Source organism: Tasmannia lanceolata, unplaced genomic scaffold, assembly GCF_043159265.1.
Source record: "Tasmannia lanceolata isolate RefF3 unplaced genomic scaffold, GAP_Taslan_0.1 ptg000012l, whole genome shotgun sequence".
NCBI lineage: Eukaryota > Viridiplantae > Streptophyta > Magnoliopsida > Canellales > Winteraceae > Tasmannia > Tasmannia lanceolata.
In genome coordinates this window covers 50,209,856-50,221,937 of record NW_027518689.1, presented here as the reverse complement: position 1 = coordinate 50,221,937, position 12,082 = coordinate 50,209,856, and the positions used below count along the sequence as shown (strand labels likewise).

Below are 12,082 nucleotides of genomic sequence, written 5' to 3'. Positions count from 1 at the left end.
TTGATGTGAACAAGGCTGAGGTAAGAGCCCTCCTTTATGGTCTTAAATGGTTATTGACGAACAGATGCGATAAGCTGATTTTCGAGGGGGACTCATCCAACACAATTGCTTCGGCTTCAAATTCTTCCGGCCTGTGATGGCTTCAACAATACATTAGTGAGTTACGGGATTTGGTTCGTGTCTTAAAACCCACCATTGAGCACATAAGAAGATCGGCCAATGATCTGGCAGATATACTGGCGAAAGAAGGTGGCTCCTTGGAATCCATGCCAATATTCGTCGCCCCTGGTGAGGACTGGAATGAAACGAATGTGACCAAATAGAGTCCCTGTAACGTTCAATCATGTTTTACTGTGTGTTAATGTTTGCTCCTATGTAGTTTAGGTGGGGCAGTTACATGTATGATTAGGGGACATCTTGTCTCCTGTATGTACTTTAGGATTTGGGTAATAAATGTCATCTTTCAAAAAAAAAACCGGCAAGGATGCATCAGGCTATAGTGTCGATGAAATTCTTAGATACTGGAAAGTGGTAATCTATGAAATTAGGAAGGAAGGGAAGTATCAAAAAAAACAGCGACTCCCCTGGAAGGGTCAAACAAAATTTCGATGGTAGCTGAAAAGGCAACCAGGGCATGGCAGGCAGCATAGGAGGGCTATTTCAGATTCAAATGGATGAAAATTTTAAAAAAATAAAAATAAAAAAAATTACTCTCTTTTTCAGGTCTGGTAGGTGCGTGAGGCAAATGAGGCAGAAGAAAAGCATCGTTGTGGGGTCTGAAATGGTTTGCAGCTAACGGTTCAGCACAATTGATCATCGAAGGCAATCCGTCCAATGTCATAACATGGTGCAACCCATAACGCAGGAGCATGGAAGCTGGCAAGAATTGTCGACGAAATCCAAGACCCTTTTGTGAGGTTTACGCCAAAATTGCAACACGGAAGACTTTCTATGAATGATGACATAGAAAAACTGGCAAAAGAAGGGAGAATATGATGATTTTGCAGGAAATTTAAAGAAAACAGACAAAGACTGGCTCGACACGGTACTGATACACAGGCACAATCAGAAATATGGTCGATTCAAAGGTTTTGAGCATATAGGGTAACTTAGAAAAGTGTCACAAGATAAAGCACAACGATGGGGATTAGTACCGTTCTGGGCATATTTGACAATTTCTTTAAAGATGAACTCAGAAGTACACAAGAGGATGAGTTGAGATAAGAATTGCAACTCGTAAGGAGTATTATTATCACTGGTAGGTGTTGTTTCCTTACACTTTCTAGGCACATAAAACGGCATTTGGTACCGAAATGAATACAATAATGGGCAAGCACTAGTGCGTTATAGGTCAATCATTTGCTTCATTAGTTCCAACAGTGGCAGCTGAGGAATCTGCTATTGGATTAGCTATTTTCGTTATAACTTTCCAAGTCCGAGGGACTATTGCTGTAGAATCTATCTTTCTTTCTTCTTCTTTTTTGGGAAGCAATTGATTGACTGAGAATCTTCGGGAAACTGTATAAGAGCCAACAACCCATTCAACAAAGCACTGTAATGATGTTAATGGTGTTTCTGTGCGGGATGTCTGGATTTCGCTGTATAGTCTTGCACTAGTGGGACGTCTTGCCCCTGTCATTGTAATTATGGTTTTACATTTCCACTGGAACCGTCATGAAACAACTCAAATGTTTCCGTTTCCCTCCCCACCGAAAGTCAGAAACCAATACCGAAACTAAAATGCATAACGAAACCAAAATCGTAGGTGTATTAGTGGTATACTATATCATAATCCTGCAACAATGATGGGAGATTAGTTCCCTTGTGGGCATATTTGACAATTTGTTTAAAGTCTGTTAAAGTATAAAAGATAAATAACTCCTTTCTCCAATAGCTTAAGCTTTTGGAGAAGTTGGTAAGTTAACATGGTATCAAAGCCAAAGGTCTCGAGTTCAAACCTCCAGGATAGCAAAAATCCACATGCGATGGTCGGCCCGAAGTGGGACCACATGTGCCACGTGTTTGCCAAGTGGGCCACACGTGCAGGGGAGTGTTAAAGTATAAAAGATAAATAACGCCTTTCCCCAATAGCTTAAGCCTTTGGAGAAGTTGGTAAGTTAACAAAGTGGAACTAAAAAGTACACAAGAGGACGAGTTGAGATAAGAATTGAGACTGGTAGGGAGTATTATTAACGTTGGTAGGTATGGTTTCATTACACTTTCTGGGCACATAAAAGGGAATTTGGTCTACAGAAATGAATACAGTAATAGGCAAGCACTGATTAGTTTAGGTGGGGCACTGTAATGATGTTAATAATGTGTTTGTGATGGATGTCTATGTTTCACTGTATAGTATTGCACTAGTCTGACGTCTTGCCCCCGTTTTTGTAATCATGGTTTTAAATTTCCAGTATAACAGTCATGAAACTACTGCTCTTCTAACAACTAATGTAACAACTACCTCTAAAAGGTTAGTGAAGTGAGACTCAAATGTTTCCGCTTCCTTCCCCACCGAAACTGATACCAAAACTAAAATGCATACCGAAACCAAAATCGTAAGTATATTAGTGCTATACTATATCATATTGTGTATATTTGTGTTACATATTTATATTTATATGAATTGCATGTGATGTGTAATAAATGTATTATGCATACCTATTTACATGAATTGCATGTAAAATGTGCTATGTATTGAATTATAAGACATCCGTGTCAGAAGTGTTTGATGTTGTCAAACTATTATAGATAAGTGTTGTGGTTACGTGATGGTTTCTAATTGTCTTTTTGTGCTCATTTGGACCCGGTGTATTGGTAGGTGCAACAAATTGCATCTATATTTGAACAATCCACATATAGCATCCATAATAAATTGCATCTATATTTGGACCCGGTGTATTGGTAGATGCAACTCCATACTCAGGGTGTAATGACCGATACGGTACTAACATAGATGCCGCATCGGGTCAAAACATGAGTTGTGACTTTTAGGGTTGTGCAATGCAAACATCCTTTTGAACTTCAAAATTTTCCATTTGCTCTTGGAAGAAAGGTTGTGCAACCATCTTTTAAGAATCTTTACTTGTTGAGTATCAAAAACACGATCCAGAGCTTGAATTGATGGATGACATGAGGATCATTGTATTCGTGATTTTCTTTGTTTCAGGTATATGGTCTATTGTTTCTCCCCTTTGTTGGGTATTTGGTTGTAAATCATCAAAATGTGCATGAACCACTGAATATCCATGTTTTCGGTAGGTTTGGTGAGAGTGGAGGTTGAATATGAATTTTTTTATTTTTTTTTATTTTAATATATGTTTTGCTTTTATCCGTGTTTGATGCTTCTACATCTTTTGAGTATAGATCTGTAAATCTCTTTACCTATTTGGTCATTTTATCTTCTTGTAATTTCCTTTTTTCCTTTTCCAATATTTTTATGTTTATTTTCCACCGAGTCTTTGTTTCTTTGGACATAAAATGAGTATAAAATAAATTTTATGGCAATTTTTAAGTAGAAAATGGGCATAAAATTTGTTTTACCCACATTTTATGTCGATAGAAACAGAACCTAAGCATCATTTTTTTCTCTGGAATATAAACCATCCAATACAGATACATAATCTATGGATTTTCTTTGGTGTACAAGTAATGTTGTTCTTTTTTCCTATATAGAAACATCCTAGTAACTGGACCAAGTAAAAGCTATTCGATGAAATAACCTCAGATATTTTCCAAAACAATGCATATTAATTACTCAAATCTGAAGAGTACACACGAGCAAAACTTATGCCAAAGGTTATTATGCCTCAGATTCATTGGTTCACCACAATGTCTTGTAGCAAGGAGACATTTGCACTACAAATGCATTCCATCAAACCAAAAAGGTGTAGAATATTGAAATGAAGAAGCTAAATTAGCAAAACTCATCAAAGAATAACAATTTCTACTTATAAATGTAGTAAAAGAGGGAATACTAAGCAAAGAGGGAAAGTTTATAAAGAGATTTGAACTTGGTTACTGGACTCAGAGTCCAATATCCACTCGTGTTTTAAATCCCACTTCTTTTAAAAGAAGATATAAAACACTAACCAACCACATGTTAGAATAATAGACGATCCGAGTTTTTGAAAGGTCTTGGAGAAGTATTTTTTTATACAATATAAAAATGTGTACGTTCATAAAAAATAAATCAAGTCATCAACTATACAATTTTTACTTGTAAGATAAAGTAAAAGAAAAATAGAGAAGCATTCAACCCAATATGATAGTTAAACTATGCACAACAAATAAAGCTAACAATAATGATTGTGATAGTACCCTCAATAGACGGTAAATGTGCTATAAACCCAACCAATGCAGGTGGCAGTACTTTCAGAATCTCATCAAGCACATTTGGAGTCCCACCTCCAACTAAAGCTACATTTGTTGTAGAAGCTGTAGAGCCAGATACAACTGGCAGTCCAGGGGCAATGACATTTGGAAGAAATCCAGAACCTGAGATGAGCAAACATTTTGAAACCATACACACCATAATCTTCCATAGGTGGAAACGAAACATCGAGTGTCCAGGTCATACAAAATTAGATGCGTGGGAAATCTGAAAAGATCCTTATGATCTGATCTATATTGAAACACATTCAAACACATCGTCAAGCAATTCTTTCCCTTCTTCCTGTGAAGTGCCTTTCTTACTTGCCATAGCCGGAAAAACACTCCATCCCATGAATGGTAACATAGAGCAGAAAGTTCCCCACAGCCAATCTATAGGTTAAGAAAAACTAGGGAGGAGAATAAGATGGAAATAAATAAAAAAAATTTTGAAAGGTAAGATGGAAATAAAATTTTCACACGAAAATACGTAGGAAATCTGAAATCCATCACAAGATTACTTTTGACAATAAAAGAGATGTACATAAAGCACAAAATAATCCCCCTAAAACATTTTAGCTCTTAACACTGACACTGGAGAGGGAAAAAAATAGGTAACAACTTTCAAATTTCAGCAAGAAAAGCTCCTAAGTTCAATAAATGCAACACTTAACTTTAAACGTTCTCAATACTTTTCTGATCATGCATGCCTTAAATATTTTTGGATGCCTGATGTTTTCCTTTATCTATATTCTATATCTATTAATTGGAATTTACTAGGGACCATCACAGAAGGCATTTTGTGGACCGGCTGTTGCATGAGAGAGCAGCCATATCAGATGAAATAAATGAATAAGACAAAATCTTTTGAAAAGTGAGCTTATGCGGCTTCTCTCTCATGCAACAATCGGTCCGTGAAATGCCTTCTGAGATGATCCCTAGCAAAATCACTATTAATAATTACAATAATAAGGCCTATGATAGCAAGGGGTCGCATACCTTGTTTTTGCCTTGGATCATAAATCACCATCCGAGAGGTATCTGGGTAAACAACTTTTGTAGATGTAGATGACTTTGAATTGGTTGTTAGTCCAGAACTCTTCTCTGTACCTAAACATGTATAATAAAACTTATCATACCCGAAGAATTGCCACTCTGAAATCTTTATAAAGAAAAAATGGAATATGGGTACCTACGGAACTAGCTCCATATGCCAGAGCTGACTTGTCAATTTTCTTAGTGATGTTTTTAGCAAGCCACTGAAAAATCACCATCAACAGGAACTGCTTAGTTTCCAAATAACAAATAGAAACAATAATCACTTATTAACCACATTTATGGAAAGAAGCACAACAGATGCAATGACACAGCAAAGAAGCGGAGGGGAAAAATGGAATTCCAGCAGGGGAAACATGGAATCTAGGTTGTCAGGGGAAAACATGGAATTCCAGCAGAAACTAAAAGATCATTTACAACATATACATATTAACATTAATGATAAAATGGACAACAAATTTAAGGAATACAGAGTCTGAATGAGATTCTCAATGTTATAGGAGAATTAACAGGCTTATCGTGGTTTTAAATTTCTACAGAAAACAACATGAAATGACCAAAATAATTCTGTTTCCATCCCTACTGAAACCGAAATGACCAAAAGGCACAAACAAATATCATGTGTAATAGTGGTATACTATATCAGTCTGTATTACATAATTATATTTATCTAAATTGCATGTGAAATGTGGTGCATGTATTATGTACAAATATTTATATGAATTACATGTGAAATTTGGTAAGGTTGCTCCATTGTGACCTGGTGGCATAGTTATAAATTTCGTTTCGTTTCGTCCGAAATGGACGAAACATTTCGTTTTCGGAACGAAATCTTCAAAATTTCGTTTTGTCCAAAACTTCGTTCGAAATTGACCGAAATTTCGGATTTCGTCCGAAATGGACGAAATTTTGAATTTCGTCCGAAATTGGCTATAACGGCTAGTTTGACTGGATTTTGCAGATTTTACAACAATGCCCCTGGAACGGCTCTTTTTGGTTTTTGACCATTTTAACCTCAAAATGTGACCGTTTATAGCTGTTGGAAAGGGTATTTTAGTCATTTTTAAATGCACAATCAATTAAAAACTCTATAAATAGCCTTTTCCCTACCTTCTTATCCTCCACCTTCACATAAGTGATTCTCCTTCTCTCTCTACTTTCACTTACATTATCTATTCTACTAAATTTCCTACAAGTCTACCGTCTTCTTCAACTCAATCCAAGTCTATTTTGGAGCAAAAGGAAGGCATACATTCAACTTACCACTATAAGAAGTCAAGAACTATTTCCAAAGGCTTATTTCAAGTGATTGAAGGCTAATTTTTTCTTCTTCTCTTCAACTCAAGCTCAACCTCAAGGTTCTCTTTATTTCTTTCCATTTCTTTTCTTTTATTTCTTACTTCATTTGTCCCCTTCTACTTCATTTTTTTGTAATTTGTTTCAATTTTCTTTCTTCTAATTCATTTTCCCCTTCTTCTACTTCATTTCAGAATGAGTGGGTCGGGCTCGGGACCTTCTGCAGGAGCATCCTCTATTGGTTCGGCACCCGCTAGATCGGATGACCCGGCATGGGCTTACGGTACATTAGTTCCGGGTCAAAAAAATAAAGTAGCTTGCATATTCTGTGGCAAAGTCATATCGGGTGGAGGTATAACCCGCTTGAAAGAACATTTAGCGGTTGTTCCTGGTGAAGTAGCATCATGCAAAAAAGTGACTGAAGATGTAAAATATCGAATGAAACAACTTTTAGATGCAAAGAGAAAAGAAAGGGCTAGGATGAGCCTATCCAGAGCAGAGGTTGGAGGTTTTTATGGCACACCAGACGAAGAAGAAGAGCAGGATGAAGAAGACATTGGCACACAATTGCATCTACGAAGAGGTAAGGAAGTTCTTGTAGAACCGAGTGGTACAAAAAGAAAGAAGAAGGGAATCACAGGAGGGATCAGGAATTTCTTTGCACCACGAACAACCCCTGGAGCCCAGCCAAGCATTAAAAGTGCTTTGGCTACTAAAGAAACACTGGATAGAGCAGACATGGCGGTTGGCATGCTTTGCTACGATGCCAATCTCCCTTTCAACGTTGCCAATTCACCTTTCTGGCAACCTCTGTTTGATGCTGTGAATGCCGTGGGTTCGGGTTATAAGGCACCTACTTATCATGCTTTAAGGGGTCCCATTTTGAAGAATACAGTGGATGAGGTAAACAACTACTTGGAGGAGATTAAGATGTCATGGAGATACACTGGCTGTAGCATTATGGCAGATGGATGGACAGACACCAAACAACGTTCCCTAATCAACTTTTTAGTGTACTGCCCTAAATGAGTCATATTCCTCAAATCCGTTGATGCATCTGGCATAGTGAAGAATGCCGATGAATTATACAATATATTTGCAAAGATTGTCGGAGAGGTGAATCCGGAATATGTGGTGCAATTTGTAACTGACAGTGAGCCAAGTTACAAAGCTGCTGGGAAAAAGACTAGAAGCCGCGTTTGGTACATTCTTCTGGACTCCGTGCGCGGCTCATTGCTTAGATCTCATCTTGGAGCATCTGTGCAAACCGATTGTATTTCCTCACATAGCAACCACAATTGAGAGGGCTCGGACGATTACAAAGTTCATCTACAACCATGGAAGCCTCTTGAATTTGATGAGGAAGAATTTCACAGGTGGGAAGGAGTTGTGACGCCCTGCTGCAACCATATTTGCTACAAATTTCATTAGCATACAAAGTCTGGTGTTGAATCGGAAAGTATAGTACTAGTAGGTTTGTCCAACACCCACTGAGTAAAGGGGTAGTTAGTACGGTGTTGGATAAATCTTTTTGGAACCAATGCAAGTACATTCTAAACATCAGCGAGCCTTTAGTGAGAGTGCTGCGTTTGGTAGATCGGCAGGACAAACCGGCGATGGGTTACCTATATGAGGCCATGGATAAGGCCAAAGAGAACATCAAAGAGAGGTTGAAGAGAAAATCAGATTACAATCCCATCTGGAGGATCATCGACCAAAGATGGGATAGGCAACTCCACAGTCCCCTCCATGCAGCAGGATATTTTCTTAACCCTGCTCTCTTTTTCACTCCTACCTTCTCTAGGTACAGTGAAGTAACCAGAGGCTTGTTGGCATGCATCACTCGACTGGTACCTGATGAAGGTACACAAGACCTCATCACCAATCAGATTGAGGATTATCGAGAGGCTAAGGGTATGTTTGGAATGAAGCTTGCAATCCGCAACCGAACGAAGTTGGGACCAGGTATATTTGAGTTGTTTGTTTAATTACGTATAATTCATTTTAACTTTCAGTTTCTCAACAAATAATGCTATATTATTTGTTACTTTACAGTTGCATGGTGGAATCAATTCAGAGGTGACGTGGAAGAATTACAGACCTTTGCAATCAGAATCCTCAGTCAGACCTATAGTGCGACTGGGTGTGAAAGGAATTGGAGCACCTTCGAACACATTCACTCTGGAAAGAGAAATAGGTTGCAGCACCAGAGATTAGATGACTTGGTGTTTGTCCATTACAATCTTAAGTTTCGAGAAAGGTATACAACGTAATATAATGTTTTCAACTCTCACCTCATCACTTTAAGCTTTTAAGTTTAACCTTTGACATTAAACTTAATGTTTTCCTTTTCAGGGACTTGTTGAGGAAATCATCTACCACCAGTGACCCTTTGAGCATAGACCATCTGGATGTCATGATGGATTGGGTTGCAGAAGAAGAAAATGTCATATTCACGCCGGAAGACATTGGGTGGGAAAATCTTGAAGCACCTACTGCAGTGGTTGGGGCCGGGGCCGACGACGACGACTTTCTCATGCCTCTTGAAGAAGATGTCCCTACTGGTGGTCCAGGTGGTGATGACGGCGGCGACGACGACGACGAAGAAGACATTGAGTATGATCATCCGGGTTATGATGACTAAGAGTTGTTGCTACTAGCTATTGTCTATGTTTCACTTTCATGTATCTCTTTTTTTTTATGTTTTTCTATGTATCAGACTATCAGTTGGACTTGTGCAAGACTTTATGTGTTTAAGTAATGAATATTCCTTTTGGGACACATATTTTGGACTATTTATTAGTTTTTCATCTTTTTCTATTGATTTTTTATTTTTTTGGATTTTTCTCATATTTTTTAATATATTTTTTGTGTGAAAGAAAAGTTTCGACCGAAATCCCACCGAAATTTCGTTTCGGTGGCCAAAACGAAATGACGACCGAAACAGAATTTACAACTATGCCTGGTGGTCACGGGTTCACATCACATAACAGCCTCTCTGCAAAGCATGGGTAAGGTTGCGTACATCTAGCCCTCCCCAGACCCCGCGATGGTGGGAGCCTCGTGCACTAGGCCGCCCTTTATTACATGTGAAATTTGGTATTTACTAAATTATCAGACATGCATAAACAGAGCATGTCACTAGGAGTTTGATGTTTTTAAACCATTATGGGTCTTGCTTATATTATGGTTTCTAAATGTATATCTGTGCCTATGTTAACATTTTCTGAAGTTTCATCTTTAAATTCTAAATTCTATCGCTTGAATATGTTTCCATATGTTTCCGTGATTATACAGGATTTCCACCAAAGTTTCCATCCGAGACCGTAATGCTTCCGTATCTGTACAACTGAAACGGACACCGAAACCGAAATATAAAACCTTGGAGATTCCTCGTGTTGCACCCCTCTAATTTTCCCTTTCAAAAAAAAAAAAACTTGGAGATTCGTGGAGATATAAAACCTTGGAGATTTGTGGACATCTCAATCATATTTATTTTGTACATAAAAGGCAAATGGAATTCTACGATAGTTCCTCAGTATGTATTTGTTCTTATTCTAGCATTTCTCGAAGTTTCATCTTAAAATTTCATCATTTGCAGAAGCTTCCATACGTTTCTGTGATTTAACAAGATTTCCACTGAAACCGAAATGTTTCGGTTTCCGCGCCAACTGAAACCAAAACCAAAACTGAAAAATTTTGTAGATCCAATCCTGTCATGAGTTCCATTGAACTCTTTACAGATCAAATTTTGATCCTTGAAATGATCTCCTGATTTGAAAATCTCATTTTCCTATATTGAAAAGGAGGCTAACCCAAAAGCTTATAATGTGGCTAGAGGTTATATGTAAACGTTGTTTCCTTGCAACTACTAAATTCCGTATTGCATCGGGGGACAGAAATGTGTCATTTGGTATTTTTGGGTGTTCCCATTCTCCTTCCATGACCAGCTCGATTATCCTCTAATATTGTTTCTTTATCTTGAACCAATTTTGTCGATATATGTTAGTATCCTAAAAACAAAACAAAAGCACTAAAGTGAAATCTCGACGAATCTCACGTTAGACCAACTCAAATCAAAAGAACTAGGAAATGAATAGAAGGTGACCGACCATCTCTTCCACCTTCCTAACATCATGCACATGTTTGCTAGCCCATTTTTTCTATTTTGGAGTTGATCACATGAAAGAATTTAATCCACCGTCACCGTCCATTAGAACATCTTCAATCATAGAGGAACGCTATCTCTTCATACTAAGGACAAGGTGATGGGTTATCAAAGGAAAGAACACAAAATAAAGGGACGATGACAAAAATTGAGTCCCTCCACCAATCTCTTCTGTCTACATCACAACGTCAGCACCTAGATACGGATGTCATCCAACCTAACCATTTGGGGGTGTTGTGTGTGTTGGAAAATTTTGTCTAGTAGTAATGGTAAAACAGAAATGAGAGATAGAAGAAATAGATGCTTCAAGGCGCGATGTTGCTTTCCTTAAGACAATATTCGCCCCTGCCAGCAAGTGTGCAAGGGGTACCACGAATTTGCCTCCAAGATACAATGAAGCCTGGTGTAATCTCCACCAAGATGGTTGTTGACGCTTTGCACTACACAGAAACAAACCCAAGAATCACTTTTTGATAGAACAAGTATTTGAGACCCTAGTTACTGCTTCTGCAGAAAACAGTATACTAGAACGAATTTTGTTTTGAAAAAATAACAGTAACTTGTAAAGGAATTTATAGAGAAAAACTTTGGTTTTAGAATTCAAGTCCCACAATGTATTTTTTGCATACTGTATGGAATAGAACGTTTTTGCTGTTTTTATACAACTTCTGGTGTCTGTTCTGTTTGAATAGCACCTTTACAAAGTATTTATTCAAAGCGGGATTGATTGTGACCGTTAGATCGCGCCCATCCGCAACTCTACGGTCCAGATCGATCCTGGAGTGACTATTGGTTTGTGTAAAACCTCCCTCCAGCCCGAACCGCTAGATCGATCATCCACGGTGAGGATCGCACCCTCTGGGCTCATGACCGTTGGAACAATGGGAAACGATCTAACGGTCCTCATCACACCCCGATCATCACTAGCCATTTCCACACAATCTGACGAACCAGATTGCTCCCGCTTCTACACTAGCCGTTAACGCGCATTGGGCCCGCTGGGCCGACCATTCAGTCCGAACCCAAAGCCCAACTCGACAGGACCACTCGGCCCATATATTAACCCAACAGTCCAGATCTAATCTGGAAAAATGAAAGGCTCCAATTGCTCCTTCCGACGATGCGTCGTGCGAAGTGCGCCTAAAAAGCGCCACTAGCGCCCTATAGCCCATTGCCCACACCCCGCGCGCGTGC

General features: G+C 38.5%; 1 protein-coding gene across 1 annotated transcript in view; it reads right to left on the bottom strand.

Moving 5' to 3' along the window:
* CSTF77 (Tetratricopeptide repeat (TPR)-like superfamily protein) overlaps positions 1–12,082 on the bottom strand; it is a 98,013-nt gene that overhangs the window by 16,606 nt on the left and 69,325 nt on the right. Inside the window, exons 19-21 of the mRNA XM_077392826.1 lie at positions 5,561–5,627; positions 5,368–5,478; positions 4,318–4,494 (exon numbers count right to left, since the gene is read on the bottom strand). Coding sequence (XP_077248941.1) covers positions 4,318–4,494; positions 5,368–5,478; positions 5,561–5,627 — 355 coding nt within the window. The remainder of the gene's footprint in view (positions 1–4,317; positions 4,495–5,367; positions 5,479–5,560; positions 5,628–12,082) is intronic.